The 19,672-nt window shown below is 40.8% G+C and overlaps 1 protein-coding gene across 14 annotated transcripts in view; it reads right to left on the bottom strand.

The window, feature by feature from the left end:
- ELMOD1 (ELMO domain containing 1) overlaps window positions 1-19,672 on the bottom strand; it is a 62,492-nt gene that overhangs the window by 27,952 nt on the left and 14,868 nt on the right. For 10 of the 14 annotated variants that reach the window (XM_043504213.1, XM_043504219.1, XM_043504221.1 and 7 more), the window contains 3 exons: window positions 18,791-18,887; window positions 909-1,054; window positions 743-771 (listed from right to left, as the gene is read on the bottom strand). In XM_043504213.1, coding sequence (XP_043360148.1) covers window positions 743-771; window positions 909-1,054; window positions 18,791-18,807 — 192 coding nt within the window. In that variant the 5' untranslated portion in view covers window positions 18,808-18,887. Of the gene's footprint in view, window positions 1-742; window positions 772-908; window positions 1,055-5,176; window positions 5,239-5,276; window positions 5,417-8,212; window positions 8,234-18,790; window positions 18,888-19,672 lie in introns of those variants that run through there. The other 4 variants (XM_038386696.2, XM_043504217.1, XM_038386699.2 and 1 more) reach the window with 3 other exon arrangements.

The raw sequence follows: 19,672 nt of genomic DNA, 5'->3' as shown, positions 1-19,672 counted from the left end.
GCGAGTCCTCGAGTCCTCCGAGCATTCAGAGAGAAATTGCAAAGAGCACCAATCTAGGCCCGGCAGGCTGGGAAAAGGGGGACCTGCAGGGTCAGTTGCTGCTGGCAGCCCAGAGAGTAAGGACTGTGTCCCTGGAGGGCTGAGAGAACTACACACCCTGGACAGAGCAGCTGCCAGCAGGGACGAGGGCAGTCCTGGCTGGCTGCTGGGACTGAGCAGCTGAGTGCCCTGAGATAAGGTGAAGAAGGTGCTGGAGCCATGGGGAAAGTGGCCCAGGAAACATAGCAACACTGACACAGGTTACAAAGGAGCAGCAGGAGGCTGCTATTTACAGAGTCCCTCGGCTGGGGTGCAGAGTAGTGGGCAGCCCCAGATCCTTCCTCACCACTGAGAAAAATGGCTGGACTGTTGGACAGTTATCCCCTCCCTCCTAAGGTGGAAACACAGATTATGGCATAGCCAGAGGGCTGAGTCACAAAGAGGATGCTGCAGTTCTGGGAGCCGAGAGCGGAGCAGCAAAGAGAGTGCCGGCATACAGACCACGGACGTGGGCATTGGCCTTGAGCTAATCTGCAGCACGAATAGGAGGCAGCAGTGCCACTCTGGTGACGAGGGCTGCACCCCGTGACAAACACGTTATCATCTACAGTTAAATTTCATTTTACAAATTGGAAAGAGGCATGCTGTGAAATGCTAAGTGGAAAAGTATATGAGAGAAGGAGGGAAAGAGAAGTTTACTCACCTTATTTTTTGAACTCCTCAGTGATGTCTCTGTTAAGGAAACAATTATTTAAAAATGTAATTTCAGTTCATTTTCAAGCCAAACAACATACACTGTGTGTGTGTGTGGTGGCCACACTTATAGACAAGAACAGAAATGTGAGGAATACCATGTATTTTACACTTACCTATCTTCATAGTTCTGCTGGCCCCAGGTTTGATATTGTAACAGATCCTTTGTAATTCACATCGTCCTGTTAATTTCCTCACCACAAATTTCAGACAGCGCCACAAACATTTACAGTAGAAGTACAGGCACACCTGGACAAACATTCTGTCAAAGGAAACGTCAAAGTGAGAATTTGGAACCGAATTTGTCTACACAAAGCAGGCAAGATTTTAAGATGCCTGGGTATCTGAAGGACAAAACTTTTATACAAAGGAACAAATGGAGTCTTATTCTGCAATAGATAACTTATACAAAGTAACTTTTGCAGAATCAGGCCCTTCAGTTTTACCTAGTTAGAAAAAGCCAATCAGCTCAGAACTAAAATTCTTTTGGGGATTCTTTTCTATGAAATTTTTCCCCCCTTAATATAGGAGTTTGTGTGCATAAGTCTTATTAATGTCAACAGGAATTATGCCCATATAATAAGGGGTGTACAGAGCTCAGAATGATTATAGTACTGTAAAGTCTAGTGAGCCACAACTCCTTAATTCTATATTCTGCTTTGATACAAACTATCCCCTTGAGCCAGTCACTCAACCTCTCATCTTGACTGAGAAGTTAAAGGATTATTAATACTGACTAATATAATGATGATACCCAATTCCCAGGGCATGAGAATGAATGGCCCTAATTAGGGAAAGCACTGAATCTTCCTTTAATCATGCATTTACGTGGCTGTCCTGAACAAGGATGATTCCTGAAGAAGGGCCAATGTTTGTTCAGCCCTTTGAAGATGGGGAGCAGCCATACAGCAGCGTTGATTATAATCACAAGGTCACAGAAGTCTAGGTATGCTGCAGTTCTGAAGAGGATTCTATTTTACATTCATGTCAATATTTTGTTACTAAAATAAAAATTCTAACTATGTTTTATTGCATTTATTATGGTACTGCTTAAGAACCAATCAAGGATGGGGACTGTACAAACACAGGGTAATAAATGGTCCCTGCCCCCGAAGAGCTTACAGTCTAAATAGGCAAGACAGACAAAGGTGGGGAAAGGGATATAACGCACTGAGTGAACTATGTGATGGCAGCAAGTGTTCCACAATTATTATTATTTGCTGTGTTTAGTTAGGAGGGGATAAGGTAAGTAAAGCCACAATAGCATGCCTGCAGTTAAATTTTTTTTTCACAGAACTGTGACTATTATCTGCAGAAAAACCGTCAGACTCAAGAAATGCATTCTCTGAGCAAATCATCCATGTAGTCCTTTTACTGCTGTGAATCTGAAGGACCAGAGCCTACAGAGTGTCAAATAACTCTTAACTCCCATTCACTTCACTAGGAGTGGAGGGAAGTGCAGAAAGCACTCAGCACTCCAAAGGATCAGGCCCTAATTTCGGAAGCAACAGTCTAATTACAAAAATAGCTCTGATAATTGAGAGAATGACTCACTAGTTTTCAATTGTATTATGTTAAAAGGGCTCAAAAAGAGCAACCCGTTAAGTTCCACGTCTCTCATTCTACTATAATTTTATATAAAGGAAGTAATATGATGAATGCTATGTAAGTGCCAAGAATATTTGGAAAACAGATTATAAATGAATCTACGTATTTGGCAACAGACCTCAAATTTAAGTTCATATGTCAAGTTCTTGAAATTAGTTATATTGAAATATGAAAGCCTTGTTTACACTTCAAATGCTTTGGCAGTATAGCTATATAAGCAGAGTCCCTAATGTAGATGTGACTCACACTTCCAGAAGGAGTTTTCTGTTGACACAGTAACACCATGTCCCCACATGACAACAGCTATTCTAACAGAAGAACTATTCTCTCGGCATACCTGCATCTACACCGGGGGTTTGCAGACATAGCTATACCAGCTAGGGTGGTTTTTTTTTTTTTAAAAACACACTCCAGACCAACACAGCTAAGCCAACAAAACTTTGTAGTGTAGACCTGACCACTGTGTAAGATACTCAACCAGTGTAAACTAGCTCAGCATTAATAGAGCAGTATCAATTCACAATAGGTCAAGATCAGTCCCTACAAGCACATTTACACAGAGACGCTAAGGCCTGCTCTACACCAGAAAATTAGATCAGCATAAATAGGTCACTCAGGCGTGTGAAAAATTCTGCACCTCAGAGTGGCCTAGTTAAGTGGACCTAGTCCTAGTTTCCTCTGGGAGAGGTGGTTTACCTATGCTAATGTTAGCATATGTAGTGTCTACACTGAAGGGCTATAACTGTGCCACTGTAGCATTTTAAATGTAGACATACCCCAAGGAAAATTAAATCATAACTAAAGGTGCGAAGATAAAAGGTGCATTAAACCCCAATGTGGGTGCTTAGTTTGCTTTAGTTTAGTTTAATCCTCTTTGAAGGAGGATTAAGCTAAAACCAAGGAAAGCCACTTTACATCTGAATGAAAGCATCCACATGAGGGTTAAATGCACCTGAACTAATGTGCTTTGACTTTACACCATTAGTTAATTTGTCTTAACTTACCTAAGTGTCCTAGTGTAGACGTGCCCTTAGTAGTTATGCCTCACGAAGTCTGTATTTTGCATTCAGTCAGAAAGCCTGAAGACTTCTAAGGGCTTGTCTACACATACACCAGTGCAGCTGTGCCGCGTATGGTGAACATGCTCTATGTCAGCAGGAGAACCTCTCCTGCTGACATAGTGCTGTCCACACCAACCCTTATGGTGGTGTAACTTATGTCCCTCAGGGGGTAGTTTATTCACGCCCCTGAGAGACAAATTATGCAGACATAAGCTGTAGTGTAAACATAGCCTAAATGATAGGGAGTACTTGTGGCACCTTAGAGACTAACGAATTTATTAGAGCATAAGCTTTCGTGAGCTACAGCTCCACCAAATGCATCCGATGAAGTGAGCTGTAGCTCACGAAAGCTTATGCTCTAATAAATTCGTTAGTCTCTAAGGTGCCACAAGTACTCCTTTTCTTTTTGCGAATACAGACTAACACGGCTGCTACTCTATAGCCTAAATGATGTGTCCCCTCTGGAATCACATATACAAAGATATGGAGAATACCCCAATTGCTAGCACTAAAATGTTCTTGCACATTAAAATAAAAGTGAGGATTTACTCCAATATATACCAGGCAACCAACTTCTTAGTATTAAGAGAGAAAACAAAACGTCAGGAAAAAAAAAAAATCCCACCACTATGCAGATGCATAGGCACTGTTAAGGTCTTTGCAGCAGTCAGAAGTATAAATCAGGCGAAAGGAGAGAATAAAATGTGTCATACAAAGGCAGCTAATGTGTTCATCCATAATCTTCAATTCTGCTCCTGCAAAAATAGACTCTAAAGCTGGACATTTCAGTACTCCAGCAGTCACATATGCCCCATGAGTCATTGTGGGTTGTTGCTATCCTGGATTAGGTTACTATCTTCAAACAACAAAACAAACACAACTCAGCAACAGATACCTGATGAAGTTGATGGAACATTAAAGTGCTTATCTGCATTCCTACTAAGGCAAAACTCCCAATGAAGTAAACGGGAGTTCTATCTGAGAGCACTGCTGGCTGGGACCCAAATGGAGTAAGACAAAAAATTTGCTTTTTGATCACTGATATGTGCTGTAAATTAACATCACATACTATTTGGTGTGCAGTGCATTTTACGATTCCAATGTACTTCTATTGCAGCAATGTCCATAGTCCACAGTGGTTGTCTCTTTGCATATAGAAGAAAGATCCATTTATCTTCAAGCAAGCTACTCAATCAAAATGTGTATTTCCAATGCAGAGAATTACTCTTACAAACAGCATAACTCCTTTATAAAAACTCTATGGTTGTAGTTAACTCATTCCCTTGGAGCTTAAACATAACAATCAATCTTTCATTACTGGTAAAAATCTGGTTTTATGGAGAACAAATGTTCTTGGAAATAGATAAAGTCTCAAAAACTTGCTAGTTGTGACATGTTATTCTGGCACTGCCTTTAGGTTCAATGATGAAACATGCTTATAGTGGTATAAGAAGTTTGGACTTCACAGCTGTTTTTCCCTCGTTCCAATTTATGTTCACCATTATAATTTTGTGTATGGCTTGTACTAAGCGTGGCTATCCCCTCCTACAAATGGGAATAATGATACGGACCTCCTTTGTACAGCATTTTGAGATCTACAGATGAAAACAGCTAGATAAATGCTAGGTTATTTTTATTATTATTAACCAAAGTACAGCTATTAAAAAGAGACCACAGTGCTAAAGAATGATAAAGATACTGCAAATGTGACTTACCATAAAACGTTTGACAGTGGCTGTTTTTAATAAAGCAGACTGCATTAATTATAACTAGGCACCTAAAGTAAAAAAAAAAAAATCTTTGTTTTGTAGATACCTGTAATGTTATTACTACTCGTCCATCTTAACCTTGTGATAGTGGAAGTCTTCTTTACAACGAGAATGGTATGAACAGTTACTGAAATTTGTTTTCAATGATTTTTTTTTAATAAAAATGAATTCTTGCTTGCAGAAATCCTGTAATGAAAGCACACTGCTGATGAAATGGGCTAGGTTTTTATTTTAAAGTGAACTGACAAATTCCTAGACACCCACCAAGTGAAACAAAGAGATTGAGAACTTAAATAAATAAATACAAATCTAGTGCGGCATTACAATATGATCACTGAATTAGGTTGGATGACACACACGACTGCCTCTGGCAACATATGCCAATACCTTCCAAATTCTTGTGGAAATAGATTCCCCTTCCTCCCCTCCCCCAAGCTTGCTCTGGGTCTTGCACATGTTTGCCTTGCACAGAAAATGTAGAGCCTGATTCACCACTGGCTTGTGTAGCCATTTACACCTGCTCAAAGTGGGTCCAAAATGATAATCAAACTTCTCCACTCAAGTGAATATTAATTCAACATTAAGGTTCAGAAAACCAAGTATGCGAAAGTTAGGACATTTCTAAAAGGTAGGGTTTGTTCCCCCACAGCATGAGCTCAACAACACTGCACACATGCACATTATATACAACATACTCACGTACAGTCTGCGTTATGCATACTTAACACAGAAGGAAAGGCTGTCTTTTTTAACCCAAAATTCCTAGTTTTACAAAAGCTATTTGCTTTTTTACAAATTTTCACTCTTATTTTGGACCACTGAAGTCTATGAAAATACTGATTATATTATGAAAATCCAATGTTTTATTAGGTAGAAGATGTCATGTTAATAATAAATTAGTCTAAGTATAAATGCGAGGCAGTCTATTAAACTAAGGCAATGTAATGGAAGACACACGCATGCATGTCGTATGCATAGATTGGTGATTGAGTCTGAATGGAGAGATGGTGGCTTGGCAACCTGGGCCACTCAGTACCAAGACGCCATCTCTATTGCTTTTTTCTGTCCTCCTGTTTCCAATATTTACCTTATTTACCCAGAAAACTATTCAGTTAATTTTTTGCCCTGATTTTCACCTTTTTAAAATTTTTGATAAATTCCTAGGAAACTTTAAACAAACTACAAACATAAAATGAAGGGCCTCGCACATAAGTTAGCGGTACCATTTAGTCAGGAAAAACGCAAAAAGAAAATACTGTACAATATGCATGTGGCCATGTTACAGATGTAAATTAGTAACTGTAAATGTCTTAATTGTGAGTGCTTGATGTCTGAACCTTAATGATGCATTAATACTAGTACACACGTGTATACAGACGCACACATTACCTTGCATAAATCTCTCTCTCATGAGAGCGTATGTACCTGCGCGCGTGCGTGCACACACACACACACACACACACACACACACACACACAGGAACTCCATCCCTTAGCCCCAAAATTTTGAGTATTCCAAGTGATTTGTTACATGCAGAGTAATATACTAATGAAGCTCAACGTAACTGGGATAACATGGCTTAGAAAAGGTTACTCTGACCCTAAGGAACAGTTTCATCTCTATTTCGGACTCCAAAAGGGGGTTTGGGGGCAGAGTTAGGGTGACCAGATGTCCCGATTTTATAGGGACAGTCCTGATTTTTGGGTCTTTTTCCTTACATAGGCTCCTATTACCCATCCCCTTCCTGATTTTTCACATTTGCTGTCTGGTCACTCCAGGCAGAGTTAACTACTCAGAACTCTCTCTTCCTCTCTTTACCCCCTGCTGCTGCCTCCCACACCACCTCCCCCCTTACCCATGAATGTTGTCCTGGTCCATTGTCTTCCTGCCACACACACGCCTTGCTCCTGGCACAGCAGCTCCAACATGCCTCCCGCAAATACTTTATAGCTTGAAGGGTTAGAATTCTTCAAGATCAGCAAGTGTTCAAAGGGAAGCACCAGTATCAAGCCTCCCATTCTGTCTCAAAAACCAATTTGATAAACTGTAACCTGCACATGAATTGCTATGTATTAAAATTCTAAGAACCTGCCGGTGCCTTGCACTGACTCTACCTGAAAGGCAAGGAAGTGGAATAGGGTGTCATTGCTAGCACACAGCTTCCTATGACACAGCGATACCCATATAGGCAGGCTCTTGCTCTCAGCAAAAATAGAAATTCAAAGAGGTAAAAAAGTATGTATTTTATAAGAGAAGTCATTCATTCATAAGGCAGTTGTGAGGTGTCACTGGGGTGCTGTGTCCAGTGGGTACCACACTTTAAGAAAGATGTGGACAAACTGGAAAGAGTCCAGAGAGCAACAAAAAATGATAAAAGGTTTAGAAAATAAGACCTATGAGGAAAGAATTGAACATGTTCAGTCTTCAAATATGTAAAAGGTTGTTATAAAGAGGATGGTAATCTATTGCTCTCCATATCCATAGAGCACAGGACAAGAAATAAATTGGCTTAATCTGCTGCAAGGGAGATTTAGGTTAGCTATGAGGAAAAACTTCTTAACTATGAGGATAGTTAAGCATTGGAACAGGTTACCTAGGGAGGTTGTGAAATCCTCATCACCTGTGGCTTTTAAAAATAGGTTAGACAAAACACCTTTCAGGGATGGTCTAGGTATACTTGGTCCTGTCTCAGCACAGGGGGCTGGACTAGATGACCTCCTGAGGTCCCTTCCAGCCCTACATTTCTATGCTTTCCCATCCCTTAAGAAATACTGTGTACCTAGGAACAGGCTCACACAGCAATGTCCAATAGTTGCAGAATACCACACAGTGGTTTAAAATGTTACAGGGATTTAATCATAATTTTGTAACTATAATCTTTCTCATACTATTTCAGATGACAAGGGAATTTCTGTGGGAGTTTTTTCTCTGGGGTTTCTTTGACTCACTAGACTGAGCAAGGGTATTGCATCCCTATCTCACCTCTTTCTTTTCCTTGCTCTTCCACTTCATCAAGTCTTCAACTCCCTCAAGCTTTCCTTTCTGCATGTCACTCTATTCTTCTTCTCTGGGTCTTCTCAATGTTCATTTTCTGCCATGAGCTACTTCAACAGAGAAAGGAATTGGGCATATAGCCTTATGCTGTTGTTCTCCATTTTCCTTGCAGCACCAGCAGCGCGATGAAACCAAAAAGCTATTGTGCAGGAGCACAGCAATGATAGTGCTAACCATGGAGTCTCTTCCATGAGAGAGGAGGTGGAGAGGAGAAAGGAGGGTGCTAGACGCTATAGACTTCCTACAATCTGATGTCAGATTTAAAAGTATGGGAAACAATAACCAATCAGACCTGTAAGCCGTATCACTTAAGACGCATCTACCAGGGACATTCAGTGACATTAAGACAAATTGAGTAAAGATGCAAAGTTAATGTGCATTAAACCCACATGTGGATGCTCTCATTCAGAAGTAAAGTGGCCTTAATACACTGTAACGTAGTCCTCCTCAGGTTAGGTTACAGCAAACTAAGGACACGACTTCTGAATTAGAGCTTCCAAATGAGGGTTGAACATGCTTTAACTTGCGTGCATTATCCATGTAGCTAACTCCTTAGACTATTATGATCTCAAACTAAGCCGAGTTGGTCCTGAAGAGTAGCTGAATAGGAAAGCTCTCAGGAAGCTTTCCTATTCTGCATGAGTGTGGTGATAACTCAGTAGATGATGTTCTTCACTCTGAAGCTGTCCACATGAGCATTTTAAGATGAGCTTGCAAAGGGTGTCAGATATTTGCTCTCAGTTAGCCCCAGGGTCCTTCCAACTTGGGTTAAACATCATTATCCTAATGGAGTGGATAGTGTCCTCAGAGTTTGATAATAGTCATAGAAAAGCGTGCTTGATGTGGAGTTTTCTGACCAGGTCAGTCAGACTTTTATATAAAGGGTGATTTAACTCTGCTGATCTTCTCCATCATAGCAAGACATGGGGACCCATGTTTGTCATCCATTGTCAAACAGACTGAAAATCTGAGAAAAGACTCAACCAAAATTAATACTGAAGCCACATCTCAACTTGATTAATAATCTAGCCAAAGTTTCCTTGCTCTTTCCCTCTGGTCCTAAACCATTGTGCAATACAGAAGAACTTCAGATTTACGAACACCTCAGGAATGGAGGTTGTTCATAACTCTAAAATGTTCGTAACTCTGAATAAAACATTATGGTTGTTCTTTCACAAGTTTACAACTGAACACTGACTTAATACAATTTTGAAACTTTACTATGGAGAAGAAAAATGCTGCTTTCCCTTTATTTTTTTTTAAACTTACGTTTAACAGTACTGTATTGTCTTCCTTGCTGCTGCCTGATTGTGTACTTCTAGTTCCAAATGAGATGTGTGGTTGATGAGTCAGTTCGTAATTCTGGTGTTTGTAACTCTGAAGTTCTACTGTCTTCCCATGCTCTGTTAAATAAATGCTGTGTCCCATCCAAAACATGGCTGAATGTCAATGACTCGTGAATTAACTGTCTGTTCAGCACTTTCAAATACTATGAAAGGCATGAAAAATGCAAGTTAATCATGACTGAGTTCTTTTATTGCAGACAAGAGTACTTGTTTTATCCATGTTTAAAAGATCAAACCCTCTTTTAGCTCAAAGACTTCCCAAATTCCCTAATACGTCTGAGAAAAATCCTGTCCTGCAGGAAGTAAACCCCCCCAGGAGTTTAAAGGTGGGATTTTCAAAAAAGCTCAACATTTCATTAGATTTCAGTGGGAGTAACTCAGGCCAGTGAGGAGAGCTTTTGAAAATCCCACCTTAAAATTAATGAATGGAACAAGCCCGATTCTTCTTGTCTCAAATGATTTTTCAGAGCCGCAGGAAGATTAGTATTTTCAAAGTCAAGAATAGATCAGTATTAAACAAATTCAATTGCTTGAGTCCTTGGTAAATTGGCTTTTTTAATTAGATGCCCAGTGCTGATGACTAAGTTTGGTATATATTAAAACAAACTTTCTAATTTAAAAATCCATCCCATAGATCCACAGTTTGTTTGCCACTCGTACTATCTTCCCTTCATGCCTAGTTTTACATACTGCAGATATACAAGATACCTATGCAACTATTTTGTTCCCCGCAGACAAACACAAATCAGTGGAAAAGATGTTATTTCTGTCACATCAGATAATGGATGATGTTTATTCATTTTGTCTGCTGGATGCTGGTGCAATACACTAAGAGCTGCTCACTGTACCGTTATTGGGTAACTGCACTCCGATTTTAGCTTGGAAAAATAAGCCTTCTATATTCCATCCACAGACCAGCAGCTTGTCCAAGTAAGAAAAACCCTTTAAAAATGTTACACTGTACTTTTATGAACAATTCAATTTGACTGGTCCTCATTTTATTTGTGCAACTTGCAGCTGTAAATAAGGATCAACAGTAAGGTTCTCTGTTGGCCATCGTTACAAGAAGAATTACCGGTCTGCCCCACACAAACCTGATAGCTCCTTTTTTTTTTTTTTAAAAACAACTGTACAATATATCAGACAGTTTTTCAGACATAAGGAAGACTGAATTCTAATTTGCCCATCCACTTATACATGGAGGAAAATCACTATAGCAACCAAGGAACACATCAGGACAGAGTCATTCAAAAGCACTCTATATTCGGAGCTGCACCTTCGCATTCCCTACTTTCAACTGCCTTGCTGATTTTTATTTTACTTTATGGGATCAGGGCAAGGCATATAACATATTGTAAAAATTTGCTAGTGCTTGGAGGCTGTTTACCAGTAGACCAAGGGAGGGTGACAAATTTCTGAGATATTTTTTCATTACTGAGAAAAACCGCACTCCAACCAACTTCAGCATGTGTTAAGTACAGTAAGTAACTAATTTCAGAGTAGCTGCCGTGTTAGTCTGTATTCGCAAAAAGAAAAAGGAGTACTTGTGGCACCTTAGAGACTAACAAATTTATTTGAGCATAAGCTTTCGTGAGCTACAGCTCACTTCATCAGATGCATTTGATGGAAAATACAGAGGGGAGATTTATATACACACCCAGAGAACATGAAACAATGGGTTTTATCATACACACTGTAAGGAGAGTGATCACTTAAGATGAGCCATCACCAGCAGCAGTGGGGGAGGGAGGAAAACCTTTCATGGTGACAAGCAAGGTAGGCTATTTCCAGCAGTTAACAAGAACATCTGAGGAACAGTGGGGGGTGCGGTGGGGGGAGAAATAACATGGGGAAATAGTTTTACTTTGTGTAATGACTCATCCATTCCCAGTCTCTATTCAAGCCTAAGTTAATTGTATCCAGTTTGAAAATTAATTCCAATTCCGCAGTCTCTCGTTGGAGTCTGTTTTTGAAGCTTTTTTGTTGAAGTATAGCCACTCTTAGGTCTGTGATCGAGTGACCAGAGAGATTGAAGTGTTCTCCAATTGGTTTTTGAATGTTATAATTCTTGATGTCTGATTTGTGTCCATTTATTCTTTTACGTAGAGACTGTCCAGTTTGACCAATGTACATGGCAGAGGGGCATTGCTGGCACATGATGGCATATATCACATTGGTAGATGCGCAGGTGAACGAGCCTCTGATAGTGTGGCTGATGTGATTAGGCCCTATGATGGTGTCCCCTGAATAGGTATGTGGGCAGAGTTGGCAATGGGCTTTGTTGCAAGGATAGGTTCCTGGGTTAGTGGTTCTGTTGTGTGGTGTGTGGTTGCTGGTGAGTATTTGCTTCAGATTGGGGGGCTATCTGTAAGCAAGGACTGGCCTGTCTCCCAAGATCTATTGTAATTGTAGGAATGCATGATAGAGATCTTGTAGGTGTAGGTACATTTTTATGGCTGACTTAGAACAACGCTTCCTCAGCTCTCGTCCCCTAATGCCCTACTCTACTTGCGCTACATTGATGACGACATCATCATCATCATCATCTGGACCCATGGAAAAGAAGCCCTTGAGGAATTCCACCAGGATTTCAACAATTTCCATCCCACCATCAACCTCAGCCTGGACCAGTCCACACAAGAGATCCACTTCCTGGACACTACGGTGCTAATAAGCGATGGTCACATAAACACCACCTTATATCGGAAACCTACTGACCGCTATTCCTACCTACATGCCTCTAGTTTTCATCCAGATCATACCACACGATCCATTGTCTACAGCCAAGCTCTACGATATAACCGCATTTGCTCCAACCCCTCAGACAGAGACAAACACCTACAAGATCTCTATCATGCATTCCTACAACTACAATACCCACCTGCTAAAGTGAAGAAACAGATTGACAGAGCCAGAAGAGTACCCAGTAGTCACCTATTATAGGACAGGCCCAACAAAGAAAAGAACAGAACGCCACTAGCCATCACCTTCAGCCCCCAACTAAAACCTCTCCAACGCATTATCAAGGATCTACAACCCATCCTGAAGGATGACCCATCACTCTCACAGATCTTGGGAGACAGGCCAGTCCTTGCTTACAGACAGCCCCTCAATCTGAAGCAAATACTCACCTACAACCACACACCATACAACAGAACCACTAACCCAGGAACCTATCCTTGCAACAAAGCCCGTTGCCAACTCTGTCCATATATCTATTCAGGGGACACCATCATAGGGCCTAGTCACATCAGCCACACTATCAGAGGCTCGTTCACCTGCGCATCTACCAATGTGATATATGCCATCATGTGCCAGCAATGCCCCTCTGCCATGTACATTGGCCAAACTGGACAGTCTCTACGTAAAAGAATAAATGGACACAAATCAGACGTCAAGAATTATAACATTCAAAAACCAGTTGGAGAACACTTCAATCTCTCTGGTCACTCGATCACAGACCTAAGAGTGGCTATTCTTCAACAAAAAAGCTTCAAAAACAGACTCCAACGAGAGACTGCTGAATTGGAATTAATTTTCAAACTGGATACAATTAACTTAGGCTTGAATAGAGACTGGGAATGGATGAGTCATTACACAAAGTAAAACTATTTCCCCATGGTATTTCTCCCTCCCACCCCACCCCACACTGTTCCTCTGATATTCTTGTTAACTGCTGGAATTAGCCTACCTTGCTTGTCACCATGAAAGGTTTTCCTCCTTTCCCCCCCCCTGCTGCTGGTGATGGCTTATCTTAAGTGATCACTCTCCTTACAGTGTGTATGATAAACCCATTGTTTCATGTTCTCTGTGTGTGTGTGTGTGTGTGTGTGTATATAAATCTCTGTTTTTTCCACCAAATGCATCTGATGAAGTGAGCTGTAGCTCACGAAAGCTTATGCTCAAATCAATTTGTTAGTCTCTAAGGTGCCACAAGTACTCCTTTTCTTTTTAGTAAGTAACTAATTATATTTTAGTATCTGAAATAAAATAATAATAATAATAATAATAATAATAATAATAATAATAAAACAATAAAAGGAAGTGACATCTTGGCAGCCTCACCAAGACCCAGTTGTGAGCAGAGCTGGTTGAAAAAGTGGAAACGTTTTCTATGAAAATCTTCTCCCGTTTTTGCCAAAATTTCAAACTTCAGGAAATTCTCTAAAATGTTCCTGCTTTTGTGTTGAGCCAGGAAGTCAAACTGAAGCAAACAGAACAAACCCAAGACTATGCATGTGTGATAAGAATCAGAAAGTGAGAGCAAGAAACAACCCTCCCTTCTGGTTGGCTTATCAAATTCACACTTACTTCTAAATTATCTGATAACTGAGTGCCCAGATCAAATGAGCATTTCACGTGGGTTTGTCCAACAAATGAAGGTGAGAAACTAATGAAAACAAAGACAGCTCTGGAGAGGTTATATTAATCCCTCCATGAGAATGCTCTCTGCAATATTTATAAAAGTCCTCTGTTGGTGCTGCACAATAAGAGAGTGAAAGTTCAAGTGCATAAATAAATCTGACCAAATGGACAGTCCCAATTCAGGAACATCTGTACAGTTTTTAAATTCTCAGGGAAGTCTTCCCAAAGCAATAGGGATGTTAAAAGACAGAATGTGGAAAGTTGCAGACCCAAGCAGATCCCTTATGTACAATGAATACTACATTGTCTTTAGTTGGCTGGATCACGGCTGGAACATGGAATAGCCTCACACTCTCACAAGCAGACAGTACCTTCTACCACTCACCCTGCAAAATCTGCAAGAGTTTCAGCATTGCCAAATGGTCATTAAATGGGTTGGGGTTTGGTTACCTGAGAAACCCAAGGTGCAGCACTACAACAACTGTGATCAGCAGAGACGTTTAAGGTGGAGTCCTCTTGCTTTAAAGTAGGATACACTGCTAGCAGGGCATTCTCTATAAGAAACCTTGGCTCTGTAATTTGCTATTCCTTTGGCTCGCCAGAGGCAAATGGATTACCCTTTCAAACACGCCATAAAGTCCATTTTCTCTCACTGGCAGGGTCATGGGAAAGGACTGAACAGATGAGTTGATCAAGTGGACAAGGAAAGACTGAAGGAAGGGTTTAAAATCAAATATCTATATAGAGAAAGATTGATTGTGCTTTTTAATCTCTCAAGCATTGCAAGACTTCAGTTTATTAAATGAAGTGTCACTAAGCAGCATCATAACTAATTTCTTCATAGAATCTTTCTATCTTAGTCCTACATATAACAACTTAGTCTCAATGTCAGCAAGAGTCACTATCATTCACATACAATGCCAAGTTTTTGAAAACTTTTCTAACACTAACGCACCATCCCCCCTCCATGTGGAAGACAGACTGCTTCACAGTAAGGAAAGGTAATTTTTGAGTTCAGCCATTTCTGAGTTGTGGGTAAGAAGCACCTTTAAAGGATATTTTCTTCTTGAGTTTTTTTTTTTAAGTGATCAATTTTTTAAAATCTATTTTTGACAGAATATGCTTTTAATAGTATGCCCTGAAAATTTTGATATTTAATTAAAACAAACCATATTTACAACAATCACCACATCAAAGGAATGGGTCAGGATTTTAAACAGATTATAAAAATAACCCACAAACAATACATCAACAGAAAAGGAACAGATTAAAAACCACACAGAACCCAATATGAAAATTACAACAATTTTATCCTTACTGAAAACTTGTCCTATATCGACCTTTATATTTGTCTTGTTTAGCCTCATCAGGATGTGAATTACTGTCGTGTACTCCAATAGCACCTAGAGGCCCTGTTATGTATATGTACAGCACCTAGCACAATCGGTGATGGCCCCTATCCTAAGAGCCTTACAGTCCAAGTAGACAAGACAGACGAAGGTGGGAGAAAGCAAGAACTGTACTTTCCATTTTACAGACAGAGAAGAGACATTGAGCAATTATGTGACTTGTCCACGGTCACACAAAGAAGTCTGGGGCAGAGCCAGAATGGACTAGAGCTCCCGAGTCCCAGTCCAGTGAGTTAACCACAAGGTCATCCTTCCCTTCCACAAGACCACTCTAACGTTATACTTCTAATACACAAGCCACCTCCACACCCTAAACCTACCTCCATAACTAATGGAGAGAATCACTCATGCCACAGGTCTGCACTTACACAGACATGTTTTATCATATGATCTGCTCTTTCTAGAGCCTATTCTGGTTCTCAGGCTCTCTCCCCAAGTCGTCTTTATAATGGCTGCCACTCTGGGAAGTCCACAGGGATGGAGTAGTTTCCATTTTGCTTCAAATGAACTCCCTGAGCAAGAGGCAGCTTCAAAATACCTCTGTCACCCTCAGTTTCTACCCAGTCTCCTTACTCTAGAGCAGTGCTTCTCAATCTGTGGCCCAATCAGTACACAGCTGCGGCCCATGTGACACCCTCAGGGCCATACAGGTAATATATTTTGCACGGATGCAGTCCCCATAAGCATAGAGAGCTGCATATGCGGCCCACAATGGTAAATAGGTTAAGAAGCGCTACCCTAGAGCCTACCTGGAAAAACTATTGCAGTAGGAGGCAGTTCTTTCACCTTGGCCAACAGTAGATATCAGCTTTGGAAAGCTCCTGTTCTGCCACTCTTAATTCAATCATAGATGTCTAGCATTGTGCACAGTTTCTAGGTGTTGTCTCACTAGTACTATTTAAACCGTAATGATCACCTCCCTGGCCTGGAGCAGGATGCCTCCGCAGCTCCAAACTTCATTGCATTTTTGCAAGCATATCCACTATATGCTATATCTAATTTGCTGCTCACTATCACCCTAAGTCTATTTAACAAAGCTGGTTGAAATTTTTCAACTAAAAAACATGTTAACACTGGAAAATTATTTTGACAAAAAATTCAGAGAAAAATGTCAATTTAGATTCATGTTTTGAATTTTATGATGGGGGAGATTCAAAATGAGATGTTTCATTTTGAAACATACTTCAAAACTGTCCACTTTTTCCACTTCAACATTTCCAAACTGAAACTTTTCGGAATTTTCCGTTTTGCAAAAACTTTTTGCTATTTTGACTTTTCAATCCAAATCAGTAATTTCAAAAAGTTAGACTTTTCCATGAAAGGGAAAAACTGTTTCCCAAACAATTCCCAAACAGATTTGGGTTTGGCTCTGTATAGTATCTGAGTGCCTCCCAAGTAAGTAAACAAGACTCTCTCTCGGCATTCACTGCCTTTTTAGAGTATCATAATATGAAGTAGAGAGATGGCAGTTTCCTTCTGGGCATCCACAGGAATTTATTTTCGTTTCTAGTGTGCCCATCATGCTCACAATGGGCAATGCCAACCCTCCCTAATTAGTCACCCAACAGGAAAAGAATCAGAATCAACAGGAAAGCGGTTATATGGGTCAAAATGAAGGCACTGTCTATCTGATTTGGGCTTGACTAACAGGAGCTTTACTAACAGCACATTAAAAACAGAGCTGGCTGCGTGCATACAAATCTAAATAGTCAGCAACGCTCCCAGGGGGCTTATACACAGTCAGTGACAGACGGGGTGTTGTGGTGCTGGAGTGGTCCGCAGCGTAGCTCCAGCACCTGAAATCCAGGACAGAGCAGCCCACTAGCACTTCACCTGGTGAACGGGGCTGCAATGCCATTCCCATTTGACCTGGCCACCCTTCCGTCAGGGCAGGGAACAGCTGGGCCAAATTTGAGCAAGTGCCATTGCGACCTGGTATGCAGGGTTGCAGTGTCACTCAGGTTTGGCCTAGCTGCTCCTTCATCATGATGGAGGAGCAGCCTCCTGGGCCAAACCCCTAGTGATGGTGCACACTCAGGTTTGGCCTGGCGTCCCCTCTGCCTGCACCAAACTGGATTGGCACTGTGACCCCATGTGCAAGGCCGCAATACTACTCATCTCTCAAATTTGGCCTGTGCTGTGTGTGTGCATTAGGTGGGCGATGGGAGCTAGCAAAGCTGCTGGGTAGTTGTGGTTGAAAGGAGCCCCTCTAGCCTGGGACAGAAGCAGAGTGTTGAGCCAGGGATGTGCTGGTAAATGGCCAGGAAAGTCCCAGGGGCGGTGGGTGAGTGGCAGGAGGAAAGTCCCAGGGGCGGTGGGTGAGTGGCAGGAGGGAGAGTTGTCGGTGGGCTAAGGGGTGAACGGGGAGTGTTGAGAGCCTGTGGTATGAGGGGCTGCAGTGAACAGGGTGTGTGTCACAGCTGCTGGGATGTCTGTCAGGATAAGTGGTGGTTTATGGAAAACCATTGTCACCCTGGTCTGATTAGCCAGTCAAATCAGGTTTATGGAGTAGCTCAAAAGTAGCTGGAACAAATCCCTCATTTGAAGTTTGCAGAGAATATGAATGTTGTAAAGACAGTATTTTACAGGTGCTGCCAGTGGGCTTTTTGACTAACATGTGTGCTTTGAATGTGCCTTGTTACCTAGTTTGGCCAATAAAAAGTTTGGCAAATAAAACCAGAGTTGTGTGTGTTTCATTTGAGATGTATGTATATTTATTACCAACGCATGAATGCTCACAATTGCTGTTGTGCAGATTTTCAATTAGATAAATTTTTTTTGGTAAAACGTTAGCCTCCAAAACCTAAAATCCTTGTGTCACCATAAGACAATATATTCAAACCCTATCGCACATGACAGAATTACTAACTTGAGATCCCCTCTACAGGGCTCCTATGCTATAAAATTTAGCACTACATCACTGCTGACAGAAGTAGTGAAGGAAACCCATTTAAACAAAAGAGTCATGGTAGCAAGTTTGGCTTAAGTACCAGATCATTATGGATGATCAACCTCAAGTAACAATACTGAAATCTGCAGTACCAAAGGGATTCTCTGCCATCAACGGATCATTCTTTAGTTACCCATTTGTGAGTTTCTTCAACTTTCCTCTGAAACATCAAGTACTGGTGACATGCCACTGGATTAGATGGATCACTGATCCGATTCAACAGGCCAGTTCCAATATTCTGTACAACTGAAAATGAAGTTTTAATAAAATCTAACATTTTGACAGTTTTAATTAAATGGTAGTGGCAAAGTGGCAGAAAAGCAACCAATAATAAGCTATGTTCCACTAGTAACATGGAAGATAATGGCCAAAATACAGCAAAACTGTTCTACAATGAAACGCGTTATCATTAGACATGCTTTTGGAAAAGGATTACCTCAGGAAGTGCTTCATTATGGTGGCTTTGATGTTCCAGACACCCAATCCTTCTCAACCGATCACAGATAAAGTTGTTCTTGCAGAAATAACTGATGCTGAAGGAAAAAAACAAACAAACAAACAAAAAAGACATTTACTAACAGAGATGAAATAGTGTCTCAACATTCTCAGTTGGTCAGTGTATTTCTTCTACATACATCCTGCAATTATTTTATGAATTCTAATGCCAAAAAAAAAATAACTTTATGTTCAAGTCCTCAGCCTGAAATCTTACATATAATACTTTGCTCTATGACTTTCTTTTTCAGATTACAGATTTTCTTAGGTAAAGCCCAGGACTAAGAGCAAGAATGCCTGGATTCCCAACAAAAACTCTTTCATAGACTTCCTTGGAACTTGGGAAGTTGCAATATCCCTCCCCATTTGTAACTGCAAAAAAAAAAATGCACCTCACCTCACATGGGCATTGTAAGCCTCTGTTCTTAAGTATCTGTAGCAGTATTTGAAGATCCTTGGATGAAAAGCACTAAATAAGTGCAAAGCATTATAATTGGATCCTGATTTGAGACATGCATGGGAGACATGAGACAGGTAACTACCCTTCCAGGCAACAAGACCCCTGAGGTGATACGTTTGCTGTCTTGCAATTTATTTCCTCACATTTTTCTCACATCTCCACTAGACTCTTCTCAGACCTGCAAGCCTAGTTAAGTTCCATTGTGATTACCAGCTAGCTGAAAGCAGTGGGTGGAATTCAGATAAGAAGTCTGTTTTTGGGAAGCAAGCCTGTACACAACAGATTTCTGGGACTCTCCCCAGAAATCTCTTTTCTCCATAAGCTTCTAAAATGTGGCATTGTTTTCACCCTGAAATAACACTT

Source organism: Dermochelys coriacea, chromosome 1, assembly GCF_009764565.3.
Source record: "Dermochelys coriacea isolate rDerCor1 chromosome 1, rDerCor1.pri.v4, whole genome shotgun sequence".
Classification (NCBI taxonomy): domain Eukaryota; kingdom Metazoa; phylum Chordata; order Testudines; family Dermochelyidae; genus Dermochelys; species Dermochelys coriacea.
This window is presented reverse-complemented; position numbering and strand designations above follow the sequence as displayed.